The 15,173-nt window shown below is 35.6% G+C and overlaps 3 protein-coding genes across 4 annotated transcripts; 1 reads left to right on the plus strand and 2 right to left on the minus strand.

Moving 5' to 3' along the window:
• The first annotated feature begins 924 nt into the window (after nucleotides 1-924).
• On the plus strand, nucleotides 925-5,555 carry LOC123212223 (RNA-dependent RNA polymerase 2). Its single transcript, XM_044631303.1, has 4 exons — nucleotides 925-1,623; nucleotides 1,931-3,834; nucleotides 4,463-4,613; nucleotides 4,707-5,555. Exons 1-4 carry the CDS (start codon nucleotides 1,072-1,074, stop codon nucleotides 5,481-5,483), a joined length of 3,384 nt encoding a protein of 1,127 aa, XP_044487238.1. The 5' UTR covers nucleotides 925-1,071; the 3' UTR covers nucleotides 5,484-5,555.
• A 50-nt stretch (nucleotides 5,556-5,605) lies between these two features.
• Nucleotides 5,606-6,310, minus strand: LOC123212225. Its single transcript, XM_044631306.1, has one exon. It carries the CDS (start codon nucleotides 6,272-6,274, stop codon nucleotides 5,786-5,788), a length of 489 nt encoding a protein of 162 aa, XP_044487241.1. The 5' UTR covers nucleotides 6,275-6,310; the 3' UTR covers nucleotides 5,606-5,785.
• Nucleotides 6,311-7,068: 758 nt separating this feature from the next.
• LOC123212224 (probable alpha,alpha-trehalose-phosphate synthase [UDP-forming] 9) lies at nucleotides 7,069-13,583 on the minus strand. 2 transcript variants are annotated; one of them, XM_044631304.1, is made up of 5 exons: nucleotides 13,234-13,583; nucleotides 13,043-13,118; nucleotides 8,410-10,463; nucleotides 7,867-8,140; nucleotides 7,069-7,781 (listed from the first exon to the last, which is right to left on the minus strand). In XM_044631304.1, exons 3-5 carry the CDS (start codon nucleotides 10,374-10,376, stop codon nucleotides 7,500-7,502), a joined length of 2,523 nt encoding a protein of 840 aa, XP_044487239.1. In that variant the 5' UTR covers nucleotides 10,377-10,463; nucleotides 13,043-13,118; nucleotides 13,234-13,583; the 3' UTR covers nucleotides 7,069-7,499. The 2 variants fall into 2 exon arrangements, with proteins under 2 accessions (XP_044487239.1, XP_044487240.1); XM_044631305.1 differs by having other exon boundaries at nucleotides 13,043-13,583.
• Nucleotides 13,584-15,173: the final 1,590 nt, after the last annotated feature.

The raw sequence follows: 15,173 nt of genomic DNA on the forward strand, positions 1-15,173 counted from the left end.
CAAAACACTAAAAAGATATTGAGTTTGTTTAACTATATCTATACATCTCATATCGCTTGACGATAAGAAAATTTAATTGATTAAATAATATGTGAGCTTCTTAAACTGTTAAGACGTATTTTGGGTTACAAAGTTTAGAAACAAAATCATAATGGACTGTGTCTCTAAAGTCAACAATATTTTGACAATAGGTTAGACTATTGGATCGGAGATGTTACAAATAATATTATAGGGGCTCTGCATGTCCTTTTGAGTGAGGTGGAGCAAATCTCAACAAGGGCACTGAGTCTTACAAAGGGGTGAATATGTTACCCTTAGGTAAATCTTATATTAGTAAAGTACGAGAGAGATATTAGATCTGTTTATACTCTATCTATACATCCCACATCACTTGACAATAAGAAAATTTGACTAGTTAAATAGTTTGTGAGCTTCTTAAATTGTCAAGGTACATTTTGGGTTATAAACCTAGAAGCAAAACTATAATAGACTGTATATCCAAAGTTGATAATATTTTGACGGTGAGTCAGAATATTAAACCAGAGATGTTATACTAGATTTAAAAATCTAACAATTTTTTCTTTCAATCTAAGGTTTGAAAAGTGGTCGAATCTCCCATTAGTCTTCGCCTGCCTATTTCAACCGAAGATTGGCATGTTTCGATTAGAGAAGAAGAGTCTAAAAAGGCTAACTAGCAGAGATGGTCATTGGAGACGGGAAAAAAAACCTTAGTGAGAATTCGATTACTTTTCAAATCTTAATTATTAGTTTTTAAATTTATGGGGAATGCATAAATTCTTAGTTTTTAAAAATATTTCTGCTCAATAATATTATCCATTAATTTTAACAGATGAGTGGGTGGGCATTCAGGTTTTTTAAAGTTATTAGGTGCAAATTTGTCATTTCACTACCCTTCGGTGGGAATAGTCCTTCGGCCTCTAAAAAAGCAGAAAGCACAAGCAGCGGCGATCCGGCACTTTCCAAGTCCAATTTCTAAAGGAGCACAAAACACGACCAGTTGCAATCGTGTGTTCCTGCAAAAACTCAGTGACGAGTCACTCCAGATTCACAATGGGTGTTTTCGTAGAGAGACCAACAGTGTGGGTCTCAAACATTCCCCAATCCATCATAGCCGAGGACCTCCTCCAATACCTCGAGAGCCGACTCGGTCAAGACTCAGTCTTCGCTATTGAGATACAGACTGAACGGAAAAACTGGAAGTCCCGCGGCGTTGGTCGTGTGCAATTCACTTCCTTGGATTTTAAAACCAAAGCTCTAAACCTCTCTCTCGATCAAGCCCTAGTCTTTAAGTCTCATTGTCTGGAAATCTCTGAAACTTATGCTGATATCATTGCCAGGCCCATCAAGGACCGATTCAGAGTTGAGGATAGTATTTTGCATGTGGGGTTTATGAGAAAAGAGGAGAGGTTGTGTGTGTTGGAGAGTTGGGAAGGTGTGAGAGGGTGGCTGATGCCCGAGAGAAGCATGGTGGAGTTTTGGATATGGCAGAAGGATGAGCAAGAGTGCGACGAATGTTGTTATAAGTTGGAGATTTCGTTTGAAGATATTTTGGAGACTGTTGGGTGTCGTTTGGATGGGGAAGTTAATGGGATTCTTCTCCAGGCATGTTATTCGTTCTTTTTTCTTATGTGTATGTTGATGTTTTCCATGCATTTGATGTGTATTTTTGGAGAATGTGAAAGGAAAAAGTTACAAATGAGGTTTCGATTTTTTTTTTTTTTGAAGAATTTCTATCAATTCGTTGGTATAATTTTCTGGCACTGAACCAAACTCCTAGCACTGTCATTCATTTAGAGGATGTGTAGATGTAAATTTTGGACTATTATTAGTTTTTCTGATACTACTTTTCATCTTACCTGGTTTATGGCATTAGAATGCTTTTTTAATTTGTTAATCTGTACTGCTTCAGCTAAAGTATGGGCCAAAGATCTATCAAAAAATTTCTGGACCTAAGATAGCAACAAAATTCCGTAGGGACCGATATCACATGTGCAAGGAAGATTTTGACTTTCTCTGGGTTCGCACAACAGACTTCTCTGTTGTGAAGTCAATTGGACAATCAACTTCATTTTGCTGGGAAATTGAAGATGACTTATTGATGTCAGATCTTTTCTCAAGTTTTCCGTACTTTAAGGAAGACAAAAAACAGCTAATTTTGGAGGATGGAGAAGAGTTCTGTTCAACTTCTGAAACAGTTCCGCTTGTAAAATGCGGACCAGTTTCTAATATAGCATATGAAGTCCTTTTCCAGCTCAATTCACTTGTTCATACTCATAAAATTAGTCTTGCTGCAGCAGATGATAAATTGATTGAGATCCTTAGTGGTTTAACCATGGAGAATGCATTAATGATTCTACAGAAGTTGCAGAAGTTGAAGTCAACTTGCTATGATCCTGTTTCTTTCATAAAAATCCAATTACACATCTTAGGGAGAAATTGTAAGAGCGTTCTCTTGTCATCTGACAAAAGGTTGATAGATCGTAACATAATGAGCTGTTATAGGGCCTTAGTTACTCCATTGAAAGTTTATTGTTTGGGTCCTGAGCTTGAACATTCTAATTATGTTGTAAAGAACTTTGCAGAATATGCCTCAGATTTTATGAGAGTTACTTTCGTTGAAGAAGATTGGAGTAAGCTTCCTGTGAATGCTCTTTCGACAAGCATTGAACAAGGTATATTCGCCAAACCTTACAGAACTAAAATATACTATAGAATATTGTCTATTCTTCGAGATGGGATTTTGATCGGAGATAAAAGATACGAGTTTCTGGCTTTCTCAGCTAGTCAGTTACGATCAAATTCTGTTTGGTTGTTTGCTTCTAATGACAAGGTGAAAGCAGAAGATATCAGAGAATGGATGGGATGCTTCAACAAGATACGAAGTGTGTCAAAATGTGCAGCAAGGATGGGTCAGTTGTTCAGTGCTTCTATGCAAACTCTGTGTGTTCCTGCACAAGACATAGAAATCATTCCTGATATTGAAACTGCTTCTGATGGCATTAGCTACTGCTTCTCAGATGGTATTGGGAAAATTTCTCAATCTTTTTCTAGGTCAGTGGCTCAGACATGTGGACTGAGGGAGACTCCTTCAGCATTTCAAATTCGATATGGTGGCTACAAAGGTGTGATTGCTGTTGATTGTAAATCCTACCGGAAGCTGTCTTTGCGTAGTAGTATGCTTAAGTTTGAATCAAATAACAGGATGCTTAATATCACCAAATGGAGTGACTCTATGCCTTGCTTTCTGAATCGAGAGATTATTATCCTCTTGTCTACCTTGGGAATTAAGGATGAAGTACTTGAAGCAATGCAACAAGAACAATTGCATCTGCTAGGCAAAATGTTGACAAATAGAGAAGCAGCTTTGGATGTCTTACAGAAGTTGAGTGTGGCTAACTCCAAAAGTATTCTGGCAAAGATGTTGCTTCAAGGTTATGAACCTAATATTGAGCCATACCTCTCAATGATGCTTCAAGCACATCATGAGAATCAGTTGTCTGAGTTAAAAAGCAGATGCAGAATCTATGTTCCAAAGGGTCGGCTCTTGATTGGTTGCTTGGATGAGACTGGTTTATTAAATTATGGCCAAGTTTATATCCGCATTACCATGACAAAAGCAGAGCTAGTAGGCAAGGATCAAAGTTTCTTCCGCAAGGTGGATGAGAAAACATCCATAGTTTTAGGGAAGGTGCTTGTCACCAAAAATCCTTGTCTTCACCCTGGAGATATCAGAGTACTTGAGGCTGTCTATGAAGTCAACCTTGAGGAGAATGGTCTGGTGGATTGCATTCTCTTCCCTCAGAAAGGAGAAAGGTATAGTTTAACTCTCAAAAGTTACATTTCCTCTTATACCTTATATTATAGTTACATGCTTAGCTAGTAAGGTATGTTTATTTTGAATAATATGTGCACTTGTTCCATGTTATTTAAGTAGTCATGGAGTTTTTTATTGGATGGTTGATAATTGCTAGATTAAGAAGTTCATGTCTCTGAACTTATGATATTGTTCAAATGATGTTCATCTCTGAATGAGTGCCATAGTTGCTGCATCAACTGGCTTGGACTACCTGAAAAGGCTTTGCCTCATTCATCTTACTTTTTCTATTATTATTTTCAATATTTGCTCCAATAAGTTTGCATTTGATGCCAAGCGAGCGCGGCCAACCCCACCCTTCCAAAAATTTCATTCTGATACCTCTTGGCATTTGTTTCGCAGCCATGCCTGTGCCCATACTCAGGTCATCTGCTTACTCATGAACTCTATTTCACTTTCCCAAGAAAATAATCTTTCTTTGCCTTGATGTTTAATTGTCCACCTGCACAAAACATATTGGATTCTTACTTATAATGTTTCCTCTGCTTGGGTATTCTTGACTGTTATGGTGTTATATAATTAAGTTGTAAGAGATATAAGTCTGTGGCTAAGACTTCCTGTCCACAGGCCCCATCCAAATGAATGCTCTGGTGGAGATCTCGACGGAGATATCTTTTTCATAAGCTGGGATAAAGATCTCATCCCTTGTGAAACTCATCCTCCTATGGATTACATTGGAGGGAGATCACGAGTATTGGATCATGATGTGACCTTAGAGGTATTTTAAGAGTCAGTGAAAGATTTTCATTCATGTGGTTAAATTTGCCTTCTATAAGTTTTAACCCTGTAAGAAAATCTATGAAATGTGCAGGAAATTCAAAAATTTTTTGTTGATTACATGATCAATGATACTTTAGGTGCCATCTCTACTGCTCATTTAGTTCAGGCTGATCGTGATCCAATGAAGGCCCGGAGTGCAAAATGCCTACAGTTGGCAACACTTCACTCGATGGCTGTTGACTTTGCAAAGACTGGGTTGCCGGCAGAGATGCCTGTGGCTCTGAAACCAAGGGAATTCCCAGATTTCATGGAAAGGGTAGACAAACCCATGTACATTTCTTCTGGGGTACTTGGAAAACTCTACCGTGCCACCCTTAACTCAATGAACCAAATGACAACCAACCACTCCATTTGGTCAGAGAAGATAGCTGAAGCGAGCTATGACAATGATCTTGAAGTGGATGGTTTCGAAGCCTTCCTTGGAACTGCAGAAATTCACAGAGAAATGTATGAGGAGGAGATGACCAAGCTGATGAACTTCTATGGTACGAAGACCGAGGACGAGCTACTGACAGGTAATATACGAAACAAACCAGGGTATTTGCAACGCGATAACAGGAGATACGGAGACATGAAAGATCGGATCTTGCTGTCCGTGAAGACTGTTCAGAGAGAAGCTAAAGAATGGTTCGAAAGTAGCTGCAAGGCAGATGAACATCAAAAGTTAGCCTCAGCATGGTACCATGTAACTTACCACCCAACTTATTGCCGGGAAGGCATAAATTTCCTGAGTTTTCCATGGGTTGTGAGCGATATTCTACTCTACATTAAGTCTGTAAATTGCAGAGAAGTTAGTGAACTAAGCTAACAATCTGTTTAGCAGATCTTAGGATGTATTTTTCGTGAACATGATACAAGATAAAACCATGTCAATTTCTCATATTCTTCTTTTACCATAAATAAAATATAGAATCCAGAGATACTACGTCGTATTAAAACATACACACACCTTTATTTCCACAAGAAACAACTGAAAGATATGAACACCAAACTCTATAGAAACCCATCTTTATTTACACCACTATTTAGCTAGCAAATAAAATTGCTCCACCCTAGCGCCGCCAACTACTATCACAAAATCAACTGTGTAACTTTGGCTGACGCAGATCTTCACGCCAACGCCGCCACATCCTTCCCTCGATCATCCACTACAGTACTCGCCGTTGCCGTTGCCGCCGCCGACTTACTAGAAGCGTACCGTGTCGAGAAATCCCGGAACCCGCTGAAATCGTCATCATGGTCGAAATTACCGTTCCCTTCGAAGTTGAGGGAATAACTCAGAGGGTCGTATTGGAATTTTCCGTGAGGGTGATGTGAAGTGTTGGTATTACTTCTGTTTCTGTTGAATCTTCGGATGAAAGTCTTCCACTTAGGTCCGGCCACGATCTCTGACCACTCTCGGACTCTTTGTAAGGCAGTGACCGCCGGCGTCCACCAGCGGTTCTGTGATTGGATTTGCTCCCACCAAGACAATCCGACGGTGGAGGATCGACGACAGTTGAAACGCGGGAAACAAAAACAGCAGCGCGTATTGCGGAGGAGAGAGCTGGATGTTGTTTCACCCATAACGGCCGCTGAATCTTCTTCAGCCGTCTCCATACACAAGAAAAATGGGCAGACGCTCAATTTCTACACAAGGTTGTATTATATATTATTGGTAGGGGTATTATGGTAATTGGAATGTGCAGTTCTAGCCGTTACATGTGAGTGAATGTGAAGCAAGAGTGAGCCAACTGTGACGAGTAAGAAGTTTCGGGTGGGCCCTAGTCGTGATGAAGGATCCAGATATTATCAATTAGGTTGATATGATAGGGATAGGATTCCAACAAGCTAATGTGCCAGCTGTCAACACCTACTAATCATTCATTAAAATTAGAGCAACGGATTTAGCTTTTAAATACAGTTGAATCAGATAATTAAAAGACTAAAATGGTCATTAGAGGAGTTTAATCAGCGAGCGTAACAAACAGTTGTGTTGATGACATAATGTAGAAAATGGGTGATGTAAGCAGGTCAATTAGGGTAAACATTAAGCATAATTAGGCTAATTTATGTTCAAAAGTTGAGTTGGTAGAAATATAATTGATACTATTTTTTATAAGTATAATTTAATATATAGTTTCTAGGCCTAATATGCCAGAATATTTGTCACGGTCACCAAGCACATGTGGACATACTAATTCAGTATGGGCATCTAAAATCAATCTGGAGTTGGACGGAAAGAGGGATGTTCAAATATTTAATAAAATTATATATACAAATAATATACATAAACAAGATTATATCACCATATAATTGACAATTATCGAATCATATGATAACATGTTATTATTTGTATATAAAATTTAAAAAAAAAAAAAACTAAGAGTAATATGCTAATTGGAATGCCCCAATTGAAAATAAACCAAACATCCTTCATTAATTGAGATAGATGCCACAAAGTCATCTTTCCAAAGGCCTTCTCATGTATACAAACCTATCATCACCATCCGAATCTCTTTGCTAACTAAATTAATGTTATACCCTGTGCACCTAAACTACATCTGTCTTTGCGGCCACCTAATTCGCCTTTTATCCCTACCATTTATCTCATATTTTTCTGGAAAAGAAGATAAAAAAAGAAACAACCTAGAGCTGCATCACAAAGTTCACGTAAACAACCAGCTTCATGAGAAGTCCCTTGTTCAGCACCAGGATAGAATGATTAAAGTCAGCATCATATGTCCTCCCACCAATGGCAGTCCCATTGTTCTTCCAATCCTACTTAATTTGATTGCATTCCTCTGGAAAAATCAAATAGTGTTGGCGAAGAAACGTGGATTTATTATCTCCACAATTTAAACACGGATTCATCACCCAAACTTTCAATAATTGCATGAACATCTGTGACATCGTCTAGGTAGTACCTAGCTTTACTTGGTTTTTGACCAACTGTACAATCAAAAATCTCTGGAGGAGCATCAAGTGATGAACAATAGCTCAATATGCTTTCAAACATGTCCTCATCAGATCTATCGTCCCCGATGCACAGCACAAAATCAGGAACTTTCCCATTACTGATCATTGAACTAAGTACTTTCTCTGCTGCGGATCCTTTAGTGACTCCCTGTAAATTAATAGGTAATGGTAAGCCATTAATTGTAACAACTCTTAAAAAGAGAAAGAATGAAGATAATGGAAGAAACATAGACCTGTGGCTTCACTTCAACTATATCATGACCCCTATTTACAACAACAGGCTGATTCGCAAGAACACTTTCAAGATGATCCAATAGCTCCTTGGCCTGGCATGATCCAAAATCAGAGGCAGCATCTTGATGGTGCCACACCAAGGCAGTTTTCTTCGCTTCTATATAGGAACCATCAGTTGTCTCTGTATATAATTGCATCACAGGTTCTACAATATTTTTCCATGCAAAATCATCAGCTCGGTGACTGATCTGCCATTTGGAATCTCTAGTCCACCTGTAGGAAAAATCAAAGGAAACCCATACACATGAGAAATAATAAAACTAGTTGGATTATATTTGAATCAATAAACATACATACATACATACATACATATATATATATATATAGCAAAATTTTGCTTTCGTTTGAGTAAAAACACAGTATCTATAAATGGGCAATATTTGTCTTTGGACCACGCAGCTGTCTTATTTACCAAAGGAAAAATATGGGTTTCTGAAACTAAATCTTGAAATTAGTAGATATCAATATATACAAGAATATACCTCATGAAGTATCCATGCTCTGCTGCTATACCTAGATTTTGGCATTCTGAAAACATTTTACCCAGAGACTCTTGCCCCCTACCGCTAACAATGAACACAGTGTTTTTTGAGTCATTGCAGATACAGTTCAGATGATACATGAATTTAGCAGAGGGGTGGTTTGCGATCGAAGATCGGTACACCACTGTGCCATCATAGTCCAAAAATATTGCCCTTCTAGATGTTCTTTTATACACAGAACGAATATGATCACAGGACAACTTCCTAAAATATGGAGAAAGGAACAATATTCTACAATCCAAACCAAAGCCCATGCCCCAACAGCATTTACTATAGTGATCTTTGCATGCTTGCTCCAAATCCTGCATGAAGCTTTGAGCCCAATAAGCAAGATCGTGAGACCTAATATATTGATAGTGCTTCTCATGCCGCAACTGCTTCTCTACATCAGGCATACTGATGGCCAGATGCAGTGCATCAGCTACGGCCTCAATGTCCCAAGGATTGATCCTAATCGCCCCACTTAGGGATGGTGAGCAACCTATGAACTCTGAAACAATGAGTGCACTTGTGTGTGGGCACCCGGGGGCCATTTCCAACGCTTCATCCATTTTTGGAGTTCCCTGCCGACAGATGGTATACTTGTATGGCATTAGGTTCATACCATCCCTCACAGCATTAACAATGCAACACTCTGCCAAAGCATAATAGGCAGTCTTCTCATGAAGAGGTACAGGTCCATCAATCAAAATCACGGGTTTATAGCCTAAGAAACCATATTTTTCATTAATCCTTTCGGTCATCATATATGTCTCCCTTTTTGCTTCTTCAACATCTTTACCTGTGGACCTTGCAGGATTTACAATTTGAATCAGCACTAGTTTACCCAAAAACTCAGTATGCACCTGCAAAAGCCGTTCCATGGCTTCTAATTTTAAACTGATGCCTTTAAATATGTCCATATCATCAACACCAAGAATAATCTTCTTCCCCTTGAATTGCTCTTGGATCTCTTTAACCTTGACAGAAGATAAGGGATGATTTAAGGCAGATTCAAGTCGACCAATATGAATCCCCACATGCAAGATTTTGACACATATTGTGCGACCCAGATATTCAAGTCCAATATGACCTCGCTTTGATTCAGAGTACAGGCCTAGCATCCTACCACAACAAGATAGAAAGTGACGAGCATAATCATATGTATGAAAACCAATTAAATCTGCATTTAGAAGTGCTTTCAAAATGAACTTTCTGGAAGGCAATGTCCGATATATTTCTGATGAAGGGAATGGGCTGTGAAGGAAAAATCCCAACTTAATTCTATTGAAACGCCTCCTCAAGAATATAGGGACAACCATAAGGTGATAGTCGTGAACCCATACATAATCCTCTTCAGCATTTAACAGCTCCACGACCTTATCAGCAAATTTCTTATTGGCAGAAACATAGGCTCGCCACTTTGAGTCATCAAAGCGATTGCCAAGGTCTGGGCAAACGGGCAGCATGTAATGAAAAAGTGGCCACAGGTATTGCTTGCAAAACCCGTGATAGAACTTCTCCTGAGTGTCAGAAGAAAGATATGTGGGCACGCAGTTAAATTCCTCAAGGAGTATCTGCGCAACCTCTTCTTGTTCTATTGGATCTACATCAGCCTTAAGGGACCCCACAAAGAAAATGTCAAAATCAGATGATAAACCATCCTTAATTTGGTATAAAGGTGAGTCCTCATCAAAACTAAAGGACCACCTTCCAGAATTCATATCCTTTACTGCATGTAAAGGAAGAAAATTTGCCACTATTATCTTCTTTTTACGGGACATAGGTGAGGAAGCATTATCATTGTCAATGTCAGGTATAATTCCTGGAACAGTCATCACTCGAGGGAGTACTCTTTGACTTCGAGGGATACTAAACATGTCACTAGATGCTAAGTCCACCAAATTTATGCAGGATCTTGACACCATGTTTGCCAGAGAAGGTTTATGAATTCAAATTTAAGCAGGAACAATATGTTTTCAACAAAAAAGATCTTCAATGAGCTATCCAAGTACCTGTACCAGGGAAAACACTGTGCGTTATATGGACCATATGCCGGAAATTGATGAAATTGAGATCATGAAAAGAATATGTTGACAAGTATAAGGTTTATTATATTTTTCTCAATACCAAAAAAAAAAAAAATCCTGAAGGAGCAACCAAGAAAGAGGAACCAAATATCTTGTAGCCATGGAGGACAAGGAGTGTTATATGTGTTGTCTGCAGGAAATGATAACCCTCAAAAGATGGGAAGTGACTGGTGGTACAGTTAGTCATCTTGGACCAGAAGATTTTTCTGTTAGAAGCAGCAAATAATCTAAATACCACACTCAGTCCATTCAGTTTATATGATATGTTAATTTCAACTTAGTGGAATTAACAAGTCATAGTTAACAACAGCCCCAAAACTCAAAGGGCATAATAGAAGAACAGAAGCTAATAATATTGCACTAGCAAGTTCATGAATTAACTATAAGATATATAACAAATTTACCAGAGGTTTATCTTTACCTCCCACAGTTATCTAAGCATCTTTCATACCCACTAAACAACTCGTTTGAAGCAGAGTTCCCTAATAATAAGTTAAATACCAGCGTTCACAAATGTAGGACCATTTTGCAATAAGAAAGCATAAAATCAACACAAACTCAGATGTAGGCAAAGCAATGACCTATAATCAAAACCATCCGATAAAAGGATCCTGTCATGTCTAGTTATATAAAATATTGAAAACCAATCAACATAAGGAAAGGAAACTATGAAACAGGAAAGAAAGATGCCTCAGATTGTTTATGAATTATAGATCATTCACAAAAGAAGAGCCTTTCAAACTTTGTGCATGTTTACTATATCAACATGACATCTTAAAAGAACAATTATCCCATTATAATCTAAAATAGATTGCCCTTAGTGTAAAATAAATGCCCATATGAAAGGACAACAAGCTCTCACCATTGAACAATATAAAAAAATATAGAAGCAACCATAGAAACATAACAATAGCATATCAAAACGAACGGTAGCCAAGAAAGAACAGGCCCAGCATGAACCCTTACCAGATTATAATAGCCACCAATATACAATTATTGAACAGAATACTGTGGTGTCATGAATCAACTGTAACGAACTGTAATGACTAAAATGTAAAGGGTAAAATGAGAGCAATCGTTCATAGTGCAGATCTAGTAATGAAAAGATAAATAAATAAATATATATATATATGTGTGTGTGCGTGTTCAGAGATGGAATATGATTAATTGAAAAGATGAAAGGAAAATACATATATTTCTGCATCAAATATCATTACCTCAAAAGCAAAAATCAGTTCTACCATATGGATTTTTTATCAATCTACGCCTTTTTTATACACCAAAAAAAAAAAAAAACTAGAAAGAAGGTGAAATGAAAACAAAGATCAGTTTAACCAATAAGGTAATCAAAGTAATATTTATCAGTACAACGGAATAACATGATTACATCCCTTATATCATTATTTTCCAGCAAATTCATTAAATCATCTTATCTGGCTTCTAATTACAACAGGGTAAGCATATTTAAATAATGAATTCAATCTGGCAACACATGCATACGTCATCCTTACCTTATTATTCAAAGAAATCACCTATGTAGAATAGCATAAAAGAAAAAGGAAATTGTAAATATGTTTACATAAAACAGAATTTTCCACTCTATTCTTTTCACGAGAGTTTCACTAGATAAAGCATACACAGCTCCTTATAAAGACAAATCTTGATAAAGTGAATTTATTGATAAATTATAGAGACAAATGAAAGAAGTCTCTGTCATGCAATATATCTGTATCATTATAACCCTTGAATTAAAAGACTAGTCATTACTGATATCATACCAAGAAAGTACTGGCGGAAACTTTATTTTCCTAATTGTGTACTCATTTGTTTAATTTCCAAATTCTTCAAGGGATATTTGTTTGTATCAGTGGATGCATTGATAGATCAGCTATAACAGAATCGTGGCATTATGTGAATATCATATGAATAATCTGTTCCACACGTTTTTATCCTTTTTTCCTTGGCCATTTTGTTGGTGGGGTAGAAAATTTTCAATGAGAACAAACAAGACGTTATAAATTAATTCCGAAAATCAGCTCCATGCGGTATAAATGAAGCTCTTTTTATGCCTCATCAGCTGTTTTAATCAACAAAAAGACAGAATCACACACGAAATAAACTTAGGAAACGTTACATCTTAATAATATATATTATGCATCTGTCCATATGGAAAAACAGGGATGAAAAGAAATGCAAAAAAATGACGGGAGACAGGAGAATGTTGAAGATATAAGTGCTTCTGCAACTTTTATATGTAAAAAGACTGAGCTTTACGATTAAATGTCAATTATTCTACAGAGAAAACGATGCACACAATCACAGAGAAAGAAAGAAGAATATTTGCACGCACATTAGAGTTCAAACCTACTGTAGCCATATCAGACCCAGATCTCAATCTTCTCAGAACTCTAACTTCAGTACATAAACACACATCATGCATACATATAAACATACTAAGAAAGCGAGAAACCGAGAGGGATACAGAGTATATTAAATTATGTTACCTTAAAGGCTTTAAACAATGATCCACCAAATGAACTCATATGAAGCTGCTTAATAGCATAAAGGACTACGATTGCTCTGCCAAAACAATCAAAAACATAGAGAAGTCAGTGAACCAGCTGAGAAAACCTCAAACTATCAACCATGAAAATGCCCATTACTCTTCCTACACTTTCCCACCAAACAAACGTACTAAAACGATAGAGAAAGGAAGCAAATGAGCTCCGTGAAAGATGAAAGAAAGAAGAGATGTGAATCAAACTTAGGAGATAATGATATATATATTGATGAAAGAAGAAATGTGTGGAGCATTAGATATTAAGGGGGGGAAAGGTGAGTTAGGTTCAAAGCTGGTGAGATTATTGTTGAGTTTAATGGGATTGTGGAAGCAGCGAAAGTGAACAGATAATTGAAAACTTGCAGGATCCGGTGCGATGGGTTGGGGGTTTGGTGCTTGTGCATTCAACAAAACGAGAAAGAGATGAGATTAAACGTAGAATATTGAAAGTCAAAAAAAAAATTAATAGATATCCAGAGAGAAAAAGCACCTGTTTGTACAGTTAGATTGCAAGTCCAGTTGGTCTTACGTTATAATCTTATGCTCCTTTCTTTCACATTTGCCCCTCTATTCCAACTTAACTACGTCTTTTGCCCTTTCTCCTTTTTTTACTTCTCTTTTTTAATGTAAAAAATCACCATACTCAATTTTTTTACCTAATATTTTACAAATTTAACAATCAAATGATTGAAAGGTTTTTAAAATTAAAAAGCAAGAAGAGATATTAATCAAAATAGGTAAAAAAAAATTTGTCTAAAGAATTTTAGGTAAATTTTCAATACAGTTATTTTTTAAAATAAATTTATCATTTATTCTAATAATATTTTTTTCCTTTAATATATTTTCTTTTCTTTTCTTTTTTTCCTCGATACAGTCAACAATAATACACTTTAACAGTGCATCATTTTATTGAATATAAAAATACTCTGATAACGTATACCATAATAAATTCAATTTTTTGTTGAAAACTTATTATAAAAACTTTCGCAGATAAAAGTTTAAAACTTTGAATGTTAATTTATGAGAAATGTTTAATTTTGTGTATTTGTTTAGTTATCGATTATATTAATTGTGTAGAATGTGAATATTTGTTATCTTAATAAAAGTAGAACAAGTTCTGATATCAGATCAAAACGAAAAGTAAAAACATAATTTCTTAGAAATTGATTGCGAATACGAAAATGGTTTTATAAAAATAAAAAAATATTTTTATATAAAAACATGAAATGTGCACGCAAGCATTCTCACACTTCATGTTTTTATATGAAAATATGTTTATATAAATATTTTTATAATAGTTGTATAAAAATATTTGTATATCATATTTATATAAAAAATTTTATATAACTATTTATATATAAAGTGAAAGAAATACATATATTCTCACATGTATGCACTAGCTCTTCGTATTTACATTTGCACTCGTATTTACACTTGTAATTGTATTTGATTTTCATAAAACTGCATTCCTCTTTTTTATTCTAATCTTATATCAAAATTTGTTTTATTGTATTACATTAACTGTATAGACAGTAAATATCTATTGTATTAGTAAAAGTAGAATAAATTTTAATGTAAAATCTAAACGAAAAAGTATAAATGTGATTTTCTGGAAATCAAGAACAAGTGTGAATGCAAAGTGCAAGTACAAGTGCGAATGCGTACATTTCTTTCATTTTATATAAAATATATGTATAAATTTTTTTATATAACATGCTTTTTATAAAAAAATATTTTTATATAAATATAAAAATATTTTTATATGAATATTATAAAAATATTTAAAACATATTTTTATATAAAAACATGAAGTGCGAGTGCGCATTCTCGCACTCAAGCTTTTATAAAAATATTTTTATATTTTACAAAAATATTTTTGTATTTGTGTTTACAGTGACTCTGCTATTGTGTTTAAAACATATTTTTATATAAAATTATGATTTTTATAATTTAAAATAACTTTATTATATATAATAATATGAATTAATATTCATACTAACATACATATTTTTATTATTTTATAATTATTGGGAATAAAAATTCATTAGCTGTAAAAAGCATCACCATCAATCAAA

Source organism: Mangifera indica, chromosome 3 (genome assembly GCF_011075055.1).
Source record: "Mangifera indica cultivar Alphonso chromosome 3, CATAS_Mindica_2.1, whole genome shotgun sequence".
NCBI classification, from domain to species: domain Eukaryota; kingdom Viridiplantae; phylum Streptophyta; class Magnoliopsida; order Sapindales; family Anacardiaceae; genus Mangifera; species Mangifera indica.

What these genes read in the sequence shown, in the direction of transcription:
- LOC123212223 (XM_044631303.1), top strand. Translation starts at nt 1,072, where the DNA reads ATGGGTGTTTTCGTAGAGAGACCAACAGTGTGGGTCTCAAACATTCCC. An exon ending in TTAATGGGATTCTTCTCCAG is followed by an intron (nt 1,624 to 1,930) that starts GCATGTTATTCG and finishes GTACTGCTTCAG; the next exon opens with CTAAAGTATGGGCCAAAGAT. An exon ending in ATCATGATGTGACCTTAGAG is followed by an intron (nt 4,614 to 4,706) that starts GTATTTTAAGAG and finishes TGAAATGTGCAG; the next exon opens with GAAATTCAAAAATTTTTTGT.
- LOC123212225 (XM_044631306.1), bottom strand. Translation starts at nt 6,274, where the DNA reads ATGGAGACGGCTGAAGAAGATTCAGCGGCCGTTATGGGTGAAACAACA.
- LOC123212224 (XM_044631304.1), bottom strand. Translation starts at nt 10,376, where the DNA reads ATGGTGTCAAGATCCTGCATAAATTTGGTGGACTTAGCATCTAGTGAC. An exon ending in GAGCATGGATACTTCATGAG is followed by an intron (nt 8,141 to 8,409) that starts GTATATTCTTGT and finishes TTTTTCCTACAG; the next exon opens with GTGGACTAGAGATTCCAAAT. An exon ending in TAGTTGAAGTGAAGCCACAG is followed by an intron (nt 7,782 to 7,866) that starts GTCTATGTTTCT and finishes ATTAATTTACAG; the next exon opens with GGAGTCACTAAAGGATCCGC.